Source organism: Pezoporus flaviventris, unplaced genomic scaffold (genome assembly GCF_033815535.1).
Source record: "Pezoporus flaviventris isolate CSIRO_AGI_PZ_B2104156 unplaced genomic scaffold, CSIRO_AGI_Pfla_v1 ptg000010l, whole genome shotgun sequence".
NCBI classification, from domain to species: Eukaryota; Metazoa; Chordata; class Aves; order Psittaciformes; family Psittacidae; genus Pezoporus; species Pezoporus flaviventris.
The window spans coordinates 377084-400935 of NW_026892558.1; the positions used below are offsets into that span (position 1 = coordinate 377084).

General features: G+C 41.4%; 1 protein-coding gene across 1 annotated transcript in view; it reads right to left on the reverse strand.

The window, feature by feature from the left end:
* The window catches only part of DCC (DCC netrin 1 receptor), a 606685-nt gene that overhangs the window by 217090 nt on the left and 365743 nt on the right, over positions 1 to 23852 (reverse strand). Inside the window, exons 6-7 of the mRNA XM_061450469.1 lie at positions 20865 to 21019; positions 19017 to 19137 (exon numbers count right to left, since the gene is read on the reverse strand). Coding sequence (XP_061306453.1) covers positions 19017 to 19137; positions 20865 to 21019 — 276 coding nt within the window. The remainder of the gene's footprint in view (positions 1 to 19016; positions 19138 to 20864; positions 21020 to 23852) is intronic.

Genomic DNA, 23852 nt, shown 5'->3' on the forward strand with positions numbered 1-23852 from the left:
GGTAACGCAACTACATTACTAATGTCTGATTGCCTTTTAAAGTCCTCCTGCCAAAAGCCCCTCACATGCCGGCTTGCGGCGGGCACCTTTCTTCACAATGTGTTTTTATTCTTATACTAGAGATATTTTCTTATTAGTTATTCTCTCAGGCTGCATCGCTTCGTCCCCGTTTCCAAGGCGACAGACAGGAAGCAGGAGTTAAGCAGAATCTTTCATCTGGGAGGGGATGATGGGAATGGATGAGGGAGTTTGAGCAAGGTCAGGCATTTACCGCTGAATACAAATCTGTCACGCCTAATAGATGAAGCTCTTTAGTTTCTGAGCTACTCAGGCTGCTCCCCAGCATCCAAGGAGAAAATAAAAAGACACTCAAGCATGAATGCCAATCAGCTTGTGCTGGCAACAATGATGTATATACATGTGCCACGGCAGCTGTACCAGGCTTGGCCATGGATGAAAGGAGAAATTAAATAGGTGTCAATAATTATAGAAGGTCAGGATCTAAATCCCTGAATACTAAATATGTTTTAATAATATTGGATGGTGAAGCAGAGAAGTTATTAAGCTGGGAGGCTCAAGGGGCCTCGACTCACGAGTACAATAGGATGCTGGGGATGCTGTGGTGGAAGAGCCGTGGCACACAGAAGGATCCTGAGAAGTGATGGGGACACTAAGCACATATTTAGCAAATACAGCTCTTTCAGCTGGTCTGGCCAAACAGCTCTGACTATGTAAACAAGGGGAACAAAGTGATGGCTGGAGCCAGAAGATTTGCCAAAGCCAGGAAAGGCTTTGCTGGAGGAAAAACAGGAGGGTGAGAAAACACATCCCATAGTGTTCACAGCTGGTTTGCTGTTTGATAAGGCCACCAGAGGATTGCAGATATTAGAGCATGGAGGTGACAGGTAAGCCAGGTAATACCTTCTCTCCCTGCCCAGAACTGGGAATCCACATTCAAGATTAATCCCTGTGCCTGAAAATGAAAATCAGAGCAGCCACATATGCTGTCGGTCACCATAATTGACACTGCAGGGTGTCTGTGGTCCCAGGGCCACAGACATGGCGTGGCCACCTTCTTCCTCTGAAACCAACAGGTACTGCCCTGAAGGATGTCCTCCTGCAGCTTGTTACTGCAGATGATCCTGCCATCGCAGGAGACCCCTTTGCCTGTGAACAGGACCAGGAACAGGGCACTGTGTTCACAGTACTCTGCAATTTGCCATGTCCATGAACACAGACTACACTTAACCACAGAATCATAGAATCCCAGGTTGGAATCATACAGAATGATTCCAGGTTGGAATCATAACCACAGAATCATAGAATCCCAGGACCAGGATCCTCAAGGATCATCTGGTCCAACCTTTCTGGCAAAGCATGACCTAGACTTGATGCCCCAGCACCCTGTCCAGCCCAAACTTAACAGTGTCCAGTGCTGGGGAGTCACCACTTCCCTGGGGAGATTATTCCAATGGCTGCTTTTTCTCATTGTGAAAAATTTTCCTCTTGTGACCAACCAGGATCTCCCCATGAATAACTTGTGTCCATCACCCCATGTCTTTTCCATGGGACTTGACACTGACAGAAATAAAGGGTTGGTTTCCATGAAGAGCATTTTTCAGGGCACAGAATCCCACCTGGCACCACTCAGCAACTTGCAAACTTTACTGAGAGCAAGGAGGTTGATTTAAAAGAAGCCACAAAATAAAACATTACATGGAAAATCCTTCTGGTGGAAGAGGCAGCGGGCAGGCATCCCCCCACTAGATGTTTGCTACTTGAACTACTTTTAGGCAAAAGCTTTGTGCCCACAGGAGTAAAGAGATCTCCCCCTGATCACACACAAGGGGACACATTTTGCTCCAGGGACAGCAGAATAAATTGTGTTTTCCACCCCAATTGTGCTTTCCATAGCCACATGTAAACTTGGGCTTTGCCTGCTAAAACTGTCTCATCCAAGCCCATGTGCTTGAGTCAGGGTTGCACAGCGATCCCAAAGTCTGCTGGGCAGAACAGCATCGTGGGCTCCTCCACTTTTCTGGAGAAGCCAATGGGCAAGAGTAGCTCCTTGCTTTGTGAAAATATTCATCAGAGCACAAACTGATTTGTTTCTCTCCATCCTGCACTAGTTACGAACAAAACCCAGATAAAGAAGTAGGTGATCTTCAAAGTCCCTTCCAACCCAAACCATTCTATGATTCTATGAAGTCACTAAACCACTGGCTAAACTGAACCCTCTTTAGCATAACCATTAGACTGTACTTTCGTTGTTTATGGGTGGATTTCAACATAAAATTTCACCTTGCATGCTGAAGACAAGTCTAATGAGATTTCAGAACCAAAAAGCACGGGATAACTGCAGTACTGCAAATATAATATTACACATGCAACATTAATTTTTCTATGGCTTTGTATGTCTGTGAAAAACCTCGGTTTAAAATTGGCATTCTTAAGCATGTCTTCAACATGTTAGAAAAATATCTCAATTTTGGGATATCAGCAGATTGATTTTTCTTTTTACTGGGGCTAAGAAATTACACAGAAAGATAAGCGTCACAAAGCTAGCTCAAGAATATAGTCTTGCAAAAGTACCAACAGCAATAAAATGTAATAATCTGGAGTCTAATATAATAAGCAACATTGTAGTTGAAATCCAAAAGAGTTGTTTTAGTTTTGAGCAACTTCATATCAGGATAATCAAAGCCAGAATAATTCCTCCTTGTAGACTGGGCATGAATTGTCATTGTTTTTTAAGAAACACATATAGGTAGGGCCTGGGACCAGATGAAGGACAGACCTAGCTAAGAGAATCTTTTTTGTCCTATTACTATTTGTGGTTTCTCCTCTTGCATCTTTGGAGGATTTTACTTAGGTTCATCCATCTGTCTTCAGGCAGATAATTACACCAATGGACCCCAGGCAGATGTTTGTCAAAATTCTGCTCTTAATGACACCTAGTGCTAGACATGGTGTCCTGAAGCATCATTAACACTACATGGATGTTTCATCAGCTCCACCATCAGGAAGGCTGGGATGTTGTGGTGCTCTGTACCCTGAATCCTGCTTCCTGCAGTTGGGTTTGGAGAGCAAGTGATGTTCTTGCATCTCCGTTACTGATTGTAAATTTGCAAATTGGGATCCTGTGTCTTCTCAGACATCTGTTTCAGTGCCTAAACCAAAGTCTCTCAGTTCTTTTGGTCTTTCTCCTCTAATAATTCCCATCACTTTCCTCTCTGGTGTTTCTCTGGTCCCTTCAGTGAAGGGCTAAAAACAGAGACCAGATTTCACTCAGCCAGTGTTGACTACAGCAAACATAATTTCATTCACATTGACAACCACGCCAATTCTCACACATCATTTTCAGACAAAGCTCTTTGAAGGAGGATTCATTTTAATATATGATTTTAGATACATACTTTTATCTGGTCACGGATAACAGGAATTAACTTAGCTTTATATTGTTTCATAATCTGGCTTGAAAAATGATCAGATTTGATAGTCATACTACATGTTACGCATCTGGGCCCCAGGTCTGCAGGGAGAATCAGGGGAGTTACCAGCACCATTGGTGTGTGGGGAGCTCTCCCATCCACAGCACTGCCAAGGGCAGACCGCAGCCACTGAAGGGAGTCTACAGAATTAAACATCGACCTAATTAAGCCATTAAATTCAGCAGGTTCCATCTGCTTTTACCTCTCTGTGACAGATAATGTTTTGGCCCACAGTGATTATTTCCCATAAAAGAGAAAATGGAGTCCCACATCACCAGCACAGGGGATGCAAGGTCAAGCTTCCTGAGCCCTACCCATGCAAACCATATCACTAATTGTCCTATTCTTGTAATAATTACAAAAAAGTCTCATATCCTTACCTGATTCCCAGGCTCTTTACCCAATTCCCATTTCTTTCCAGGGTTTAACAGCTGTGACAGATGCTTCAAAATTCTTCTCTGTTCTTCCACTCCACTGGATTAGCAAAATTTTGCTTTATTTTACTGAAAGCACTGCCATAGATATTTTAACTGACAACAACTGTGAACAGCTGTTGCTACCTGAAGGACAGATACCAACTCGGCAGGGAAAATCCTGCCAACTGTTTCTGTAGTAAAATTGTGCATATCTCTGAAAAGCTCAGAAATCTAATGTACACTAACTTAGCAAATAACAGGGAAAAAAACCCCACCAAGAAAGCAAAACCAGAGAGACTGGAACTGGGTGATCTTTAAGGTCCCTTCAAACCCAAACCATTCTATGAGTCTATGATATCTAAGATCCCTTAGTCCTGGTTTAAGAAACATAAGCGTAAGGAGTAAGGATATTAAAACTGAATTCCTCAGAAACAGACAAAAGCATTGCTCTGGTCCTGCAAGGAGATGGATTAATTCCCAGGCAGCCATTACAAATCAGGAATACAGTCAACTAAGGTCAACATTGTTAAACCAAAATCTATAGATGAGTGGCATTAATATAATGCCCAGAATAATGGATGTTACAATAGTTCGTTTTGCATTCTGCAGCCATGAGATGCACAGGTCTGCTAGGAACCAGAGAGTCCCTCTGTGTTTCTAAGATGGGAGGGACACCAGAGGGGAGCTCCAGGTCAGAGGAGGACTCAGGGTGGCCCAAACAAGTATAGAGCCTGGGTAAGGCAAGGGAAATATCAGGGTAGGCCATGGAGCTGCTCATCACCCTTCTGTGACATGTCCTGTGTTTGTCCTGTGAGCTGTGTCCCCAGATCTGGTTCTCCCTTTATTTCCCAGCATGTGTGTAAATAGCTAGCATACCTCTGAATGGACACTTGGTTATCAGAGATTCCTTTGTGCTAAAAGGCAGATTGGATGGGGCTTTGAGTCTAGTGTGAAGTGTGCATGCCCATGGCAGGGAGTTGGAATTGAGTGAGCTTTAAGGTCCCTTCCAACCCAAATCATTCCATGATTCTATGACAGATAACAGCAAAGCTGTACTCCAAACACAATATTTTGAAGATTTTTTAAAGATGCTGCTAACAGAGGTGTCACAAGCTTGAGAGAAGCAGAAAGCATATGGAAAACCCAAGAATATGCCCTCTTCCCTCCTTACTTTCTGAACAGATGACGCTACAGGATGGAGAGGACAGAAATACATTTCAATTCGGGACTGAAGGAGAAAGAGTGGGAAATAATTCTTCTCTAGAGTTTCTTCTTACAAAACACAAACAATTCTGTAATTGTTTCCTTTTTCATGTCAACAAACTTGATTTTCTTATACATATGTAATGAGTTTTTAGAGGTATCACTTCCCCATACATATTTTTAATTCAAGAGATAAATAGAAAATCCTGGATCTTTGGCAATGTCAGTTGAGAGCCTTGCCATGGGTTGCGCAGATCTGCGTGACTGGGAGGTGAGAACTCTCTCATCCTTACATTGGATCTGTTCCATGTATAAAGTAGTATAAAATAGCTACCTCTTCACCAAACTACAGTATTGGGGGGAAGGAATAATTCTTTTGCAGAGCTTTAGGAAATTCAACAGAGAAATGTGTGAGTTTCTTGAACCTAGTCTTTGCTCTAGCTAATGTTCTTTTCTGCAGACAAAGCCCGATGAATATGAAAGGAAATGAACTGGAAACACCTTTCACCCCAAAATCCGTGGCAGGATTAGGACACCTCTCATGGGATTAGAGGTTCAAATCCCATTAGGCAGAAGACAGCGTTGCCATACATGGCATGCAATGGCTGCAGACTTGATTCTGGGAAGAATATAATCACATTAAAGAATCTGCCTTGCCGAAAGTAGACCCATGAGAAAGTGAAATCCTGCAAAGCAAATGAAGATAATGTGATGAATTTGAAAGAAGAAAAAATTGCAGAGGCTGAAGGGATAATATCCTAAACACAAACAATAAGTGCTGGTTAATGCCGTACAGACCAGTGCTGTCCTGGTCAGAGATACACTGTCAGCTTTACAGCCCCAGATTGACGAGGCCAGAGGGACTTCTTCTACTTAATCAAACCCTCAGACCTTTTCAAAATTAACTTCTACTGTTGCAAGGAGAATTACAGTAGATATTGAAATTGATCCTGATCTCCGCTCCGGAGCACCAAGTTGCTGACTTCTGCAAATCTCTATTTGTGGCCCTGCAACTCCAGCTGAAAGCAGACACATTTGAGGAAGACAGGACCACTAAATAATCATCTTTATGAGGCCATAATAAGAGAAATCCTCCACCTAGCAGTCTGACTGGGGCTTGCAGCACAGATAATGCAGTTCCAGATATCCACGCAAGGAAAACCCTGCTTTTTGCTGCTGGAGGGGCCATTTAATTTTGACAGGACCAATTTCAGAGTACATGCTCCAGGACAGCAAATGGTAACTTTTGATGGCTGCTCACCTTGTCCCTGTAATTCCTCAGAGAACTGGGGTGTTTTCTGAACAAATAATGGCTCTCATTGCTTTCAAGCCACCCCTCCCCTGCCCAATCTTCCACTCCCAGGGAAAGGAACAGCAAGGCGAGAATGCTGCTGAATATAAATAGGAGTAAAGCACATTATAATTACAAATCTGGCTATCCAATGTACAGCTCTAAACCCTGAAATGATAGGCTGACACTGTCATCCCAACCCAGACACCAATTACAATTACATCTAACCAAGGCCACTGAGCCAGACAGGGGAAGGGGTGGATGAAAGATGAACCATCTCAGGGATTCACCTCCTAAATTTCCAAGAAATATCATTCTGCAAATTATTGGCAAATCACTGAAGCTGAATAATTAATGTTTAAACAAGGGGCTTGAATTATTACTAAATGAGGGAGTGGGGGGAATGAGATAGAAGGAAGAGATGGAGGGGAGGAAGGGGGAGAATATGAGAAGCCTGTTTGTTTTTTTTTTCCTTGTCACCCAGATAAGATATTTGCATTTCTAGAAGAAATGTGCCTAATTCCTCCATTGGGAGCGTGTATAAGGCTTTTTTCATGATTTTTTTTTGTTTGTTTTTAATTTATTTCCTCCCTCCCTCATTACTCCCTTATCTCACATGTAAAAAAACACAGAAACAGAAGAAGTCCTAATAGGTCTGGATCACCATTAGAACAGGAAGGAAGGAAGGAAGGAAGGAAGGGAGGGAGGGAGGGAGGGAGGGAGGGAGGAAGGAGGGAAGGAAGGAAGGAAGGAAGGAAGGAAGGAAGGAAGGAAGGAAGGAAGGAAGGAAGGAAGGAAAGAGAGAGAGAAAGAGAAAGAAAGAAAGAAAAAGAAAGAAAGAAAGAAAAGAAAGAAGGAAAGAAAAAAGAAAGAAAGAAAGAAAGAAAGAAAGAAGAAAGAAAGAAAGAAAGAAAGAAAGAAAGAAAGAAAGAAAGAAAGAAAGAAAGAAAGAAAGAAAGAAAGAAAGAAAGAAAGAAAGAAAGAAAGAAAGAAAGAAAGAAAGAAAGAAAGAAAGAAAGAAAGAAAGAAAGAAAGAAAGAAAGAAAGAAAGAAAGAAAGAAAGAAAGAAAGAAAGAAAGAAAGAAAGAAAGAAAGAAAGAAAGAAAGAAAGAAAAAGAAAGCAAGGAAGGAAGGAAGGAAGGAAAGGAAAGGAAGGAAGGAAGGAAGGAAGGAGAAAATATCATCATCTTCACCCCCAAGCCCATGTTCAGAGTGTCAGAAAGCAGGAGCACTCTTTGATCTTAACAAGAGACCGTCTGCTCCTTAATTCTAAACCAAGCTCGTGCTGCAAAATCAATTTGTGAGCTCATTACATATATCCATATTAAACTATTTAGTCTATATTTAACACTCTAACAAGGATAGTCAGGGTGAATTAGGCGGATTTTATTCCAGGTGGCGAAGAGCCAAAGTTTGCCCTTCCTTTTTTCATTCTCTCCCAGACTCATCTTTTGCAACACTGAAAAATTGCATTTTGCACATAGGAGAGCACAAGGAAACGTGTACACAGGAATGGCAAAGCTCTCAGTCTTTTATTGCCGGAGCTGTAGGTGCTAATGAAATCAATATATTCTAGTCTTCAGAGTGATATTGACAGCACATTTTTGTATCTTGTTCACGTGCTCCATGTGTCATCCTGTACCATTGGCTCCAAGTATGAATAAAAGCAAACCTAATATGGTATCTAGCGTTTTCCTAAATAGGCCCCCATGTAAGTCTGCATGTTTGAGGATTCTTTTCCCTAAATTTTTCCATCAGGGATTAAGGATGCAAAGTTAGTATCACTGACAAATATGCCTGAAGATTAATTTGTTGTTTCCCTATAAACCAAATACATTTAGCTATTTCCTGCTCTTTCTTATCGTTGATCAAATGGCAGCTCAGCAAATAGGTTTCTCCTGGGAAGGTGACAAGTCAGTGCACTACATTTAAAAACCCATCAGCACTCAGGACTGCAGACAATGCATCTCCTGACCTTATTACTCCTGAACCCTGCAGTGTAACTTCATCTACGCTCCTAAAGAAAACTGTTATGCTTGGGGGAAAATGAGCGGCTGCAAAAGGGAGGAAAAAGATGACAAAGAGAGGAGTTAACTTAAAATTAAGCTCTCTCTGGATTGTGAAGTGGCAAGTGAAGTCAGAAGCCTGGGATGAAACACCCAGCTAAACCTGGCCAAACGAACAGGGGTAGAAGGATAGGAGCTGTATAGAGGTGAAGAACTCTTAAATAACTTATATTCACAGACAGCATCCAGTTACAGAATATACAGACACATCAGGATTTCTAATTTAGTTATATTAAGTCCACCTTTGATAGGCAAATACTGTAGAACTCATTTAACCCGTAGGCATCTCAATGAGTTACTCTGAGGTGTGGGGTAAAACCTTTGTCGCACTGGAGTCAGACTACAGTCAGTTTAGGCTCTAAGTCAGTTTAGGCAAACTAGAGTCAAACTAGTTTAGGCTCTGTCCTGGCTTTCCTCTCTAAGGAAAAATCTTTTCTCCACATTTTTTCCTCAATTCCTTCCTTATAGGTGGATTAAAGGAAGGAAGTCAAAGCCCACACAGACTGCAGTGCTGTTAACCCCCCCCCCCCATTACAATTTATTGTTAAATTGTTGAAACTCAGGCCACAGATACTTCCCTGTAAACAAGAGCAGATGGATCTTGGCCTATGGCCAGCCCTCACAGGCTGCTCAGGACCACATACATTAGAAGAATGACCATGGCTTCCCTGAAACCTGTATCATCACCTCTTCTGACTGTAAATCCCCTTCCACTGGTTTCATGGAGTCACAGCAAGCTCCTTGCAAAAGCTGCTATCTGTAGCCTACCTCATTTCTCATTTGATATTTGTGTTCATTTTTGGTCCCTGCTGCACAAAAGAGATGTGGACGGGCTGAAGAGGATCCAGAGAAGGGCCACAAAAATGATCCAAGGACTGGGAAGCCGTATGAGGAAAGGCTGATAGAGCTGGGTCTGTTCAGCCTGCAGAAAAGAAGGCTCAGGGGAGACCTCGTCACCAGTATGTCAAGGGTGGTTACAAAGAAGATGGAGACTCCCTTTTACAAGGAGTCACATGGAAACGACAAGAGGTGATGGGCACAAGTTAGTCCTGGCAGAGCTGAGGGAAAGCAGATGCACAACCACCAGATCTGGGCAGCAGCAGACACCCATGCTGAGATGCATTTGACCTCCTCTCGGGTTCCAGTTCCTTCAGAATTTGACTTGGCACCTTTTCTGGAGTTTTGTACAGCGTTACTTAACTGTGTAGTACGTTGTACTGCTCTTGTGGAAGCACAAAATTCTGAGCATATGCAAAGCTGAATGAGCACCTCTTCAATGAGCTGTTCATGAAAACCTATTTTCTTTGCACTCGAATTCCTATATGAAAAATTGAGCTTTCGGGTATGCAAGTCTACTCATTCATACAATACCTGTGAAAAACAAAATCTCCTTTCAAGGTTTAACCCCCCCCCTCCAAACCCCACAAAACCAATAGTCATAGTAAGAGTTCCTATATAAAATCATTACACTCAGTTATCTGCACCAAACTCATACAGGACTAAAAAACACATCACTTTCCACAGTCATTTTAGTTCTGCTGTTCTGACATATTATATTCTAACAGATCTCAAAGTCTTAGAACTAATTGTGCAGTTATTAATTTATCATGTGATTATTCTGACATTACCATGTAAAGCCAACATACACTAAGTGATTCAATTAACACCAATTGAACCTTAATTGTATGTCAGTTTCCCATCCTTATTATTTATCAAAATATATCCTTTCTTAAAGACAAAAATCATGGTAAGGCTGTGTTTTAAATGGTTAATAACATTACAGGAGATAATTACCATTCTTTGTCTTTTTTTCAAATTATCCTAAATCTATTTTAATATATAGTTGTGCTCCTGTTAAGAGTACAGATAACCGCTCTTTCTCTCTTACATGCAATAGATTTCATAGTATTTTCTGTGAATTTCTATTATGCCTTCACAGAACCTTTGTGCTTGGATCGCTCTTTAACAGTGTGGTTATTTTTCCCTTTTTAGGAAAGCACAAACATGATTGTAAATGATTCAGGAGGCACAAATGTTCTCAGAATCCAACTGACCCCTTAGATGACTAACGTAACTTCAAAAATTGCTTCTAAATTGTCAATCTTCCAGTCCCACACCACTCTGCTATTGACTGCTGCAGGTGTTAGAGCTGCCTAAATACTTCCATTTCTCCCATGAGTTCCTTGCTCACCTGAACTTCTCTCCCCGGTTGTACAAACCTGCACCCAAATCCTGAGAGCTTCTGCTGGCTTCAGGCGCCGGTGCCTTCGCCCATCTCATCACGGGTACATTAGTGCAACAGAGAAACACAACCCAAAACCCAAGGTGTAAGCAGTAAAGGCCCCCATGCTGCACAGCAGCCACCCATCAGCAGCATTCCACAGGGATAGGGAATGTTCAGGTCCAACTACTTCTCATCTCAGACCTATAAAAGCTGCAAGCACACACCCTGTACCTGTAACAGGACTATTTATTCTGGGTTCTCTCCTCTTCAAACTGCTTATAAAAACTGATCCTGTTCACCTTCACATATAGCAGAGCTGAGAAATGTCTCACGTCAGAATACCTGACATTTCATAGGAATGGATGCTGGGGAGGGACTCTTCATTAGGGACTGTAGTGATAGGACAAGGGGTAACGGGTTAAAACTAAAACGGGAAGTTTAGATTGGATCTAGGGTGGAAGTTCTTTACTGTGAGGGTGGTGAGGCACTGGATTGGGTTGCCCAGGGAGGTTGTGAATGCTCCATCCCTGGCAGAGTTCAAGACCAGGTTGGACGAGGCCTTGGGTGAGATGGTTTAGTGTGAGGTGTCCCTGCCCATGGCACGGGGGTTGGAACTGGATGATCCTAAGGTCCTTTCCAACCCTAACTATTCTATGATTCTATGATAGATGGAAGGAGATACATCCTACTTCAGGCTAGGAAACATCTCCTGGTCTTACCACATTCTCAAATGACCCCTCTCCAGAGCCTCCCTCTTGCTGGACTTCTTCTCCCTGACAGTTCAAATGCTCAAAACTCTGTCTTCACTGCAATCTCCTTCAGCTGGGGAAAAACAGAGTGTCTCCAGCACAGAAGCTCCTCTGAACTTCATAAAGGACTGTGCTGGTGTAGAAACCCAGCTGCCAGGTTTTTAAACCATTGCAGCTCTTATAGAGCAAAGTCACCAGGTTTTACGTTGGCATTTTAAGGTAAGATCAAGCACCTCTAACTGCACTTTACAGATTATGTTATAGTCCCAGTAATGCCACTAGATCAAGATGGACATAGTCTCGTGAATCCAAATAATTCTTTCCTACACACCCTGTGGCCAGATAAAAAATATGCCCAGGAGATGTTTACCTAACTGGTTAATACCTGAAAAGGTGAAAACACCAAAAATCTTCCAAGATAACCTCTTGTGTCCAGGGTGCCTTCTAAGCACCTCTGCTGTTTTTAGGGTGGCCTTTATTTATCTTTTCGTACCATAAAAAAATATTCCACTGAGTTTGCATTTTTTCCATATTTCTGTTATAAATCCCCAATAAGGTGTCATAATATTATGGCAAAGACCACCATAAAAGCATATAAACAAAATTTATTCTTACTATTATCATGATCATTACTGCTCATGCGGTGCAATAAATGTGAGCAGCTTACCAGTTGTGCATACCAAAATAAGGATGTTAAATCTTGTTTTATCACAAAAAATCCTGACACTATGGTTCAGGAGGTTATTCTTCTCCCCACCCTTGTGCTTTAGGTGCTTTTACCTCTTTTTCCTGGCAGCAGTTTCCCCTGAAGCACCTCTTCACCCATCAACCATGGTGGGGCTCCAAACACGATGGTGGTACAGATCATTAAATACCTCCATGGTCCAGAGCTGCAAGGCACAGCCCCACTGCAAGCCACCTCTGCCTTAGGCTGTCATGTCACATTTGGGCTGAAATTATCACAGCTGGGCTACATCACAGTTCATGCTTGGAACGGCGTGCTCTGCAAGGTTACACCTCAATATCCTTAGGGTATACTTACAACTTTTAACTATTTATTTCATTTGGAAGAGCGTTAGATACTTGGGGCTGTGCTGCAGCTCAGTAAAAATGCCACATTTATAGAATAAAACCAGAGATTTTGGGCTGATACGTCAGGGGAAACTCTCCCACAGCTAGAAGCAGAACTTCAGTCTGAGTCTGCTTGGAAGATGATGGAGAACCACGTGTGGTGGAGAGTGACACTGCACAACACAGAACTGTAGAATCCCAGACTGGTTTGTGTTGGAAGAGACCTTAAAGATCATCAAGCTCCAAGCCTTGCCACGGGCAGGGACACCTTCCACTGGAGCAGCTTGCTCCAAGCCCCTGTGTCCAACCTGGCCTTGAACACTGCCAGGGATGGGGCAGCCACAGCTTCTCTGGGCACCCTGTGCCAGCGCCTCAGCACCCTCACAGCGAAGAGCTTCTGCCTAAGAGCTCATCTCAGTCTCCCCTCTGGCAGGTTAAAGCCATTCCCCTTGGCCTGTCCCTACAGGACCTTGTCCAAAACCTCTCTCCAGGTTTTCTTGTAGCCCCTGTAGGCACTAGAGCTGCTCTGAGGTCTCCTGGAGCCTTCTCTTCTCAGCCTGTCTCCAGAGCAGAGAAGTCCTGGCCAGGACACCCCCAAGTCCTTCTCCTCAGGCTGCTCCATCCAGTCTCCCCCAGCCTATGTTTGTGTTGGTGACTGCCTTGACCCAGGGGCAGGACCTTGCCCTTGGCCTTGTTGAACTCCATGAGGTTCACATGGTCTCACATGGTCTCCAGCCTGTCCAGGACCCTCTACATCCCATCCCTTCCCTCCAGTGCATTGACCACATCACACAGCTTGGTGTGTAGTGCAGTCACTGCTTTGTTCCTCCTCGGGAACAGCACACGAGAGCCATGCACAAGTTTTCTTGCCCAACAGTGCTCAAACCAGAGCCCGTGAGTGAGCAGCTCAATGGGGTAAAGAGTCCCTGACCCAGTACAGGAATTTGCCCTCATGCTCTTTTAAATATGAGAAGTCAATACAGTCAATGTAACCTGCACCACCTGATTAAATAAGCCTTCAGAAAATAAATACCCTTCCACATCCCAGTAGAACAGCTATTCCTCTGTTAGAGGAAAAAAAAGGAAAAAAAAGAAAGAAAGAAAAAAATATTCTACTCTGAAATTTATGAGTGGGATTTTTAAATAGTCTCTCACTTCTTTCCTCTGCTCTGTCTCTGCCTACACAATGCAAAGTAGCTCTGTGAAATTTCTTATCTCTAATTCAGGGCATAAAGAGCCAACTGAACAGACACATTGCAGATTCCTCTGTGAAGGCAGAATCAGGATTATTAGCACCAAGATGTATCTGTCAAACTGCTTTTTAAAATTTCTGATGAAGAACATTTCTCATCACTACTTTTTCACTGTTCTACCAATTGTTAAAAAAACCCACCTGTTTTTCCTGGTATTTGAAATCATGGAGTTTATTTCAGACTCATTTTAAGGCTAACCATAAGTAAGATTAATGTACATGGTTTAGCATTCCAACAGACTTGAAAGGACTAAAAATATGAAGTTTTAATGACAATATAAGCTCAGTTTTTAGTATAGAGATGGATTTCATTTTGTTGGGTTTTCTTTAATGAGGAAGTAATTATTAATACTATACACAATACTATAATTATAAATATTAATATAAGTAATCAAGTAATTATAAATAAGACTAAATAGTATCTATGATATTAAAGGGAAGGTACATGGTGCCTCACAGAATGTTTTTGTAATAGGAGAAAGGAAGTTTTTTGAAAATTATTTGATTCAACCTCTGTTTATCCTTAGCAAAACAAGTAATTCCTGGGTTTCCCAAACTCAGCCTCATTATGCGGAAATGCAAAGCCTTGTGCATGCAAAAATCTAAAATCTGCTAGCTGTTAAGCTGAAGATCTGACATGAGAAGGAGCTATGCAACTTGTAAGCTGAGGAATTAAAAAGAAAGACAAAGTACGTGATGAAAATGACAAAGTGAATGGCAGAGAAACCTGAGCCCGAGAAGCAGGGCGGGGAGTTCAGCACCCACTCAATGGGGACAAGCCACCAAGGACCAGGATACCCATGAGCATCAGCTCTTGTACCCTTTCCTGTCTCCCTGTAACACCTGTCTTTGGACATTCTTCTGCATCTGGAGATCGCCAGTGTATGGACATGTAATCCTTTCTTCAAATAATCTGGGGCTGTGTCCCCTCCCTGCTTGGCAGCACAAAAAGCCCGGGTGTTCATTAGTTATACTGCATAAGAGATAGTTTTCTTTGTTGCTCTGTTTGCTAACTTAGCTGGTGCTTGCAATGCCAAGAGTGTAGAGTGATCTACAGCACTTTTACCAGTCTCTGGGTGAGGGTATATTCCTGAGCTTCTAAATTTTCAGTTTATGTAGAAAGAGGTATTTTGCCAGACATAGCTAATAATTACCCTACCCTATACACAAGTTGATTATTTCAGGGCTGTCTTTATCTGATCTTCCATCTGCTATAATAAAACAATTGCTCTACACATCTTATGAATATCTGAAGGATGAATCTCTGAGAAGCCACTGGCATAAATCAAATAATGGTCTGGGAGTTCCTTATGGGAAGACTCCTCTGGGACACTCTCCTCAGCTGAAGTTATGCACATCCATCACTCAGCACCACGCTGTTCTCTATTCATTCTTTAGGTGTGCAAATAACAGATTTTAAACAGCCATAAAGCCAAGACAGCTGAGATCTCTTTCATCTGATTCTTCTTGCTGAGAATTTTTTCCAGTACATGTAACCATAAGTACATACTGTAGGCTTTATTCCTGGTACCTGCTCAGTATGATCACACATTCACATAGACTGCACAAAGTCCCTTTAGCAGAGTTAAGGAGCAGAAATAGAGGAAGCCAAGCAGCACAGTGGCCTGATAAACTCAGAATGTATGCGTTGGGGATGAAAGAACTGAAATCCTTAAATCTGACTCATTTATTGCTTTGGTTTCTACAGAAATAGGAAGCCTTTCAAGTTGCTTGTTGTTTTTCAGGTTATAAAATGGTGAGCAATCTCTTCCTAAGAGGGTAACATTAAGATTGTTAATGGGAAGAAAAGAAAAAGGAGTAGAAACAATCCCAACCACCTTTTTCCCAAGTGTGCTGGCATCAACAAATATACTTTGATTTATTGACTAACTTGTGCACTGCAGACCAGCAACTGTCACTTATGCTCCCATTGATAATACACTGTTAAGTACAATGCCCCTCTAGTCATAATCTCGACTTAAAAGGACAGAGATTTTATATTTCTCCGGGAGCTCGTTGGCTTTTTATAGTCTAAGCAACAGATATCAAAATAGTTATAAGCATCCTATAGCCACATGTGGAATACTAAAAGTGGAAGCTGTTAACTGTATGAGCTAGCAGCCTTCTGGCTTTCACTTCTCGTTTCAGTATTGTCTAATTATAATTTAGCATCACAGCCTCTGCAAGGGGTACTTTCAGTCTCAGTCTGAGCTCATTTATGTTTGCTTAATGCCATCTTATGTGCTGCTACTTCAGCCCCTAGAGTTAAAGGTAGTCAGCAGTGGAGGTGAATCTACATATTGGCATAACAACAAAAGTAATAGGAGCAATCACATTGTATCCTTCTACCTGATTATAACTTACAAAATCCCACAGTAGAACTTACACAACATATTTAACTTACTAGATGATCCAAATTATTTGCAATAAATAAAAGCAAAAACTAACTGTAGTCTTATGAATCACCATCAAATAAAAAAGTAGTGATCATTTTACCCTAATGTAAGCTTGGCATAGAAATCATTGTTAGAGTAAATCATTATTAGTTCAATGAAGGGTTTTGACCCTGGCTTTCAGGAAAACGAAGCTCAGATAAGCATTCAGCATGTCTCCATTTAAGCCCCTTCTACATTAATGGCTCCAGAAAGAGATGATAGCTATTAATGAGTATATTGAAACTTCATCAGGCTCTCATAAAAACACATGCATGCTTGAGCATGATCCAACAAAATCAAAGCTGAGGGGAGTACATTCCTCCTGCCACGGCCAGCCCCAGCGCTTCATTTGTATTTATAGCTGGCTTCTCCACCATCTGTGCATGCCGGCCCTCCCTTCATCTCAAAGGAATTGGAGTGGCATTGTTTGAAGATCCGATTAAATAACCAGAAAAAAGTAATCCATCACTTAAAAAGGGAAATGGAGACAATTTACAATGGTGTCCTGTAGCTCTTTAGGATTTTCTTTCCATTTTCTTCTATTTTAATTTTAATTCAATGCCAAACATAATAAACACTAACACAGAGCGTGAAATTTACTGACAGCATTTCACTTGCCATGACTAGGTGGGAGCAGCAATGAGTTGCTCAGTTTCCTTCAGGATGATCCTAGCACCGGATTAAAGCCCCCTGCAGTAGGAGATGGCCTGCTTCCTTTAGAGGCTCGTGTGTCTAAATATAATCCAAATGTATGAACTGCATGTGAGATTCAGCTTAAGAACAAGCAGAAGGAAAGAAACAAACCCCAACCAACCAAACAACAAAATACAAAGGCAAGACAAATGTGCACATCCCACAGTGAGATCTGAAGTGGAGCAAGTTGTTTCTGAGCAGGACGATGATGATCCCAGCCAGCCTTCCTCAGTATCATATAAACTTCTTTTTTCTGCCACTGACATACATTTGTCTGTGCCTTCTCATTTTCACATTTGTCTCCAAGGCAAGGTAACCTCATCATCATCTCTGGTGACTGCACAGAGGGAAATGCGCACCTGGCAAGATGCTGCACCACACCAGGCAGAGGGCATGTAAAGAAGTGGGAACCCAAATAAATATCTGTCCCTCGATCCTGATACTCAACCACCAATCTTAGTTGGCCAATTAGTCCTGCAGAGCTGGGTGAGGAGGGACCCCAGGCTGCAAGAGGATAATGATAATGACTCAGTGGACATGACATTATTTCTCTATTTACCCGCACCCCCTTCTTCCTGGATATCTCACCAAGCTGCATGGTTCCAAGGCTGTGAAGTGTCTGGGGCATGAGCATCTAGGGGAGAGGGAGAAAGTGGCTGAGAGGTCTCTGATGGATCTCAAGTAGTTGGTTTCAGGTAAGGGAGAGAGAGGAAAGAGAACAGGCTGAAAGAGATACTGAAAGTAAAGGGAGAAGGAGTGACAGGGATCTTCAATGATATGCCAAACCATGTTCAGCCATGCATGTGAGACCAAGGGAGAAAATAGATGGAGAAACCTTAACCCAGCTCGTATTTGCATCTGCCTGAAGTATTTGCATAAACAGGACTTTGAAAACTGGGGATCTTTGGATTTCAGTGGTGCTTACTGCTTACTTTTGTCTACCAGATGATCTCAGCTATGGCCACGCGGTACTGTTACCTCCCTCTGCACTACCTGGAACCACTATGGATAACAGTGCTCATAACACAACAGCTTGCAGGACTGAGCTTTGATGAATCTCAGCAAATGTTCCTGCTCAGTGTTCAGACAGGAGTTCCTAAGAGTCAGACTACTGCAGCTAACAAGAACATGGACTGCAGCCATACTTATTTCTCTATTTCCAAACAGCCAGATTTTTGGCAAAGCTTTAAAACTTCACACTGATGCTGTGTGGAAGCTTTTCAAAGTATTTCCCAAAGAAATACTATGATATGAGCCATCAGGCTGGTTAATTGATCTCAGCAAGGTTGTGTTGACAATTTGTGGTCTACCAAGATTCTGCTCTTCTCAATCCAAATCAGAGAAAGAACAATGCTTCAGCACACTCTCCTGTTCTCATCTTAGTGCCATAATCCATGAGAGGTAGCAAGTGTAACCTGCAGCCCAGTGCAGGTCATTAATCATTTATAACCCAGAAACTTTGACAGGCTTTTATCTATGCTTTATGTATCAGCTAGTTTAAGATGAAGACATCTCTCTGTTACTTAAAACCCCATAAAGTAGTAAACACTTCATCTGCTGCACGGTGCTGTCCATAAAACCAAACACGTATTAATTTCCGAGTAACAACAACAAAAAACAACATTCATCCTGTCAGCACGTAGACACAAACATTCTGATCTCAATGGCTGGCTGCACTTGATATTCCACTGCTAAATTTTCTTTTTCTTCCCCTCTTTTTCTCCTCTTCTCTTCCCCGAGACAAGTGTTCTACAACAGCCTAATGCAGAACTGCACAGGAAAAATTCGCTGTTGCTTATGGACTACTTTATTCCATCACCCCACCAGTTTGTGATCACCTCATATTTCAGCAGGACAAAGCCCACTAATACATAGTAGGGCATTACCGTTGGCTTTTCATGCAGGTTTAGTGAGCCTCCAGAGTAATTTTGAGGACAAGGCCAGCATTTGTAATTGCCTCAGTGAACAAAATACCTCAAACTATCTGATAGCCTGGACACGCTCTTAACTAAAGCCAGCCAGCTGGATAAGTAAGAGGGAGTAAAGAATAGTAGCTGCTCATTTGGGATTTTTTTGTTAATAGCATTAATTACATCTACAATTCTGTATGTCCTTTGCATCTTACCAGGCTCTGGGATGATTAGCTGTGCACTGGCCTGTGCGTTTCCAGCTTCATTTTCAGCTACACACTGATAAAAACCTTCATCTGACTTTACCAAGCCCAGAATCCTTAAGTTGCTGCCACCCTAGAGAGAAAACAAAAGAGAAAGCAAGGAAGTGGAGAGAATTAACTAGAAAAAACACCATCCAGAGTGAACGTGGATTATAAAACCTTTCCAGAAGGGCCATTCTGTGAAACATGGTGATGTGTATGTAATCCGCCTCACATAGCCCTGATCCTTGGAGGCACATAACCATAAGCACTTTCATTAGGATCGTCTTGACACCTTGTAATCTTTGCATTTTGTATGATAGTGCCTATGGCCCAAGGGTGAATTCACTTTCCTGCACAGAATCCATCCAACACCCTTCTCAAGCTCCAAATTGCAGCCATCACTTGAGCAGTGCTCTGAATTTTGTCCTGGCCCTTTGCTGCAGGGAAGATTTAAAAGAACTTTCACCTTCTGCATCTTTGAACAAACACTATTCTGAAGGTCAAACCCTCCATATGGCTTGAGGCCTGGAGATCCTCAAGAAAATGTCACTCCACGCTTACTTCATTTGAAACAGATTTAACTTTTAGCTTTTGTTAGCACAAGCAGAAACCAATTATGTTGGGTAAAAAATCTCAAGTGAGGGGTATTATCAGGCTGAAATGCACCTTCTATTAACTATTAAGTGAAGTCATTTTCTAGCACCTTTACCACACATCCATGACAGCAAAAGAGACCTGTCTTTTCTCTGGACAGCTTCTGGCTGCTTTCTAATAACAAAAATATTTAAAAACAAAGGTTGAATTTCTGTTGCATATGGAAGAATAAGTCTATCCTGCATGAAAAACACATTACAAAAGCTTTTTTTGTGATAAGTAATTGAAAGACATGATGATAATCAATATTATTTGCTACAAGGTGAAAAATTAAAAAGCGCTGAAGCAAGCCGCGTCTCTGAACCAGCCACAACTTGTGGCCTACAGGCATCTTCATATGGCTAAAGAGGTGGTCCCCAACATCCCTCCTCACTTACAAGTGTGTTACAAGTGGCACCGTTTTCAGGAGAGGCCAGCTAGATCACCCCTTTCATAAAACACAGCATAAATTCTTAGCCCATGTACTAAGGGCATTTAAACTAAAGGAGATTGTAATCCTGGACAGGGATGTTACTTTGGGTAGGGCACACAACAATTCCCTTTGAAAAGTTGTAATTATGTCAAGTGGGACTTTTGACAAGGGCCTGTAGGGACAAGCCAAGGGGAATGGCTTTAACCTGCCAGAGGGGAGGCTGAGATGAGCTCTTAGGCAGAAGCTCTTCCCTGTGAGGGTGCTGAGGCGCTGGCATAGGGTGCCCAGAGAAGCTGTGGTTGCCCCATCCCTGACAGTGTTCAAGGCCAGGTTGGACACAGGGGCTTGGAGCAAGCTGCTCCAGTGGAAGGGGTCCCTGCCCGTGGCAGGGGTTTGGAGCTGGATGAGCTTTAAGGTCCCTCCCAACCCAACCTACTCTATGACTCTTAACCCCTTGTACCCATGTACTGTTTCGTTGGAGATCTATTATTTTTTTGACCACTGACAATGGCAAGGGAAGTAACTAACATGGTAAATAATATTATCAATAGCAACTCATTCAAATATCACTAGAATTCAGACAGTGTCAACATACGTGACCAAACACATCCCAGTGCAATGTGCATAATATGTATTCTGTTTTCTTTGGGAAGACTAATATGCTTGTGAAGGCAACAATTGTATCAAATATCACAATACATTTCAGAACTTGATTTCTAAAATAATCTAATAAGTGAAAGCCAGATAATTACCACTATCTGAAAATAGTCGCTGGGAATGACCACTTCTCCGTTCTTGATCCACTCCACCATAGGAACAGGCTTACCAGACACAGTACATTCAAACTCAATATCCATACTCTCGTAGGCATAAAGATTTGAAGGGTGAACTAAAAACCATGGTGGAACTGCAAAAAGGATGGGGAAAAAATGAAAGTGGCAATGAGTAGATATAAATTAAAGCTTAGAAAGTAAATAATTTCAACGAGCTTGAAGAATATTAGACATAAATAGAAAACATTTCTGTAATTCAAATTATTCTCTTTGACGCTGAGCCTATTAAAAATTTAATACCAGGGAAAATATTTGCTCTGGAAAATACACTTAAACCATCAATGTTTGGGTTTTTTGTTGTTTGTTTTTTTTTCCCAAATGGAATAATTAAAACCTCAATTTAGAAGACATGTAAAATAATATTGTCACTAAGTGAATATAGGGGTAATGAAATCTAATTTGTTTTAGAGGATCAGATGCCAACTGTTTATAACAAGGTCCTACCAGTCAAAGTATGGACAGCTACCTACAGGTACAAGACAAGTCGACTGACAAATGATACAGAATTACAAATATTTAGAGACATTTGCATATAACCAAGAAGGACTTCTGACTTGGTTTAGAGAAGATGAGGAGATAATCAATAACCAGGAAATTTGTCCCTAGTGATTGGAAGAAGAAAAAGGTTGAATTATCTTTGCCAAAAATAAATTCTTATTAAGCTAGCAATTATCTGTTGCCTTGTATTACTATAATGTATTCACAGTTTTTCAGTGTGCTATATGATATGCTAATTTAATTTAATTTCATCATTATTGTACTACTAGGATGATGGAAATCAGCAATTTGAGAAAAACTGCTAATAACATTACATTTCTAATAAGCCTCCCCCGCACTGTATTGAAAAGCACACGCAAAAACTCAGCAGCCTACGTACATTCCACCAGCTTTCGTAGGGGAATGAAGGTCTCAGTTTTGAATACCCACAGTTGCCACAAAGCCAGAATAGATTAATTCCTAAGTACCATCCATGACTTATTATTCCAGACAGAAAATCCAATTGTATTTCTCCAGCCATCATTCCCAATGTCTGATTATAATATTTATAAAGCCATAATATTAAAAAACCCCTCTAAATTAAAAGAAGGTGAAGATTATAAAATAAATTGCAGAGAAAAAAGCTAAGAAATGTGAGAATGGAGGCTGCCCTCACATCCCTAACTCAGGTTTGCAGGGATTACAGTATGCTCTTCAATTACACAATAAAATTTAGTTTCTTAGCAGTCTCCCTCAGGGCTATAGGAGGACCCCACTCACTGAAAGAGTGATTCAGGATTAATTTCAAGCTTCCTATTTAGTACACAGCTTCATGCTTTATAGTTTTCAAATTTTTCTCTGCAAACAAAGTGATTCATTTATTTCCCAGTGTTTGTTTTTTTTTTTAATCTGGCTCCTATTTTGACAACTCCTGCATGAACCGCAGGTGTATTTAAATTCGTAGGAGTTGGACACTAAGAGGTGCTACTAGCCAAGCTACCAGTGATAGGGCAGAAGTACCCCGTATTTTTCTTGCCTGGTTAGGTGTGATTTAGTACTCAATATTCTAATGTGGGTTTTTTGCACATCAGAGCAAAAAGTCTCATTAGGGAAGCGGAAAAAGATGAAAACAGTTGCAGTATATGTATGCATGGTGTAAGTGACAAAACCCATGTCCAGTAGGAATACTATGGCAGACGTACCAATAAATTGTGTTCTTCAGGGTTCATATTTCAGCACCTTAACTACAAATCTTTCTTTTATTCTTTTTTTTTTTTTTTCTTATTGACAATATTGTTTCCAGCTTTGGTAATAAATGAAGAGAGAGTCCTAGACACCATCAGCTCTTCAATCATACGCACCCAATCAACCCTGAGTGCTCTCCTAACTTGTAGGTACAAATACTTTCTGAGAAATGAGATTATATAAAAACTGTATACAGTGCATAAACTCAGGCAGATCTGAGTAAGACTGCAAAGGTTTTATGTCAGTCTTTTGCTGATTTGAGCAATTGTTTCTGCTTTTGAGCTAAGTTTCCTACACCTAAATAAGCATATACCCTGGGCCCCTGCAGCACTGGTTTCATGGCTCATTTTCTCTATTCTTCTTTCAGCTTAGTCTCTTGTTTTTCATGTATTTAATAATTTAGGATACCTGGAAGATCCCGATCCAGTTCAGCTCAAACCCAATCATGCAAATGAAAACTGATGAGGTGTCCTGATTAACTTAGCTGCCTAATTTCCTACCAAAAAGGCTTAGACAGATGCATGCATTTGGCTCAGAAACACTCCAGGCTGGGCTCTTCCTGTTCTGCAGCCATACAGACATTAAATCAGGGTCTCCAGACCACACAGCCACAATACAGGAAATTTTGTAAACAGTTTGTCAACTAAAACATCATTCATAAGAGAAAACTAGTGACTAGGATGATGATTAAGATGCTTTAAAAAATTAATATCACTTAAATTGGAGATACATGAAAAAGAGACAGTTTTGTGGCTGAGTTATGGAGAATCACCATTGATACTATGGCTCAAGGAAAAATAAACAAAGTCTTTATGTAAGAAAAGCTTGAATTAAAAAAAGTTAAAACAGAATCACATTCATATATTAATTTTCAACAATTTCTCTTTTTACACTAGAATCCTAGTATAATTTATTCAACAGACTCACTGAAAAACACCAGTATCTACATAGTTTATAAACCATGTCATTTTTCAGAGCTCTGACAAAATTATAAACTACTCAATCTTCATTAGCGTAGTTTATTGTGATGTCAGCAGAAGCCTGCAATTAATTTATAGACTTGTAATTCACGGATTCACATGTGTTATTCTTTACGACAGACGCTCCAGGACCCTGACCCCACTTGCCTGCAGCTTTTCATCCTCCAGCAGAACGGGTGCTCCTCTCCCTGCATCTCTCTTTCTC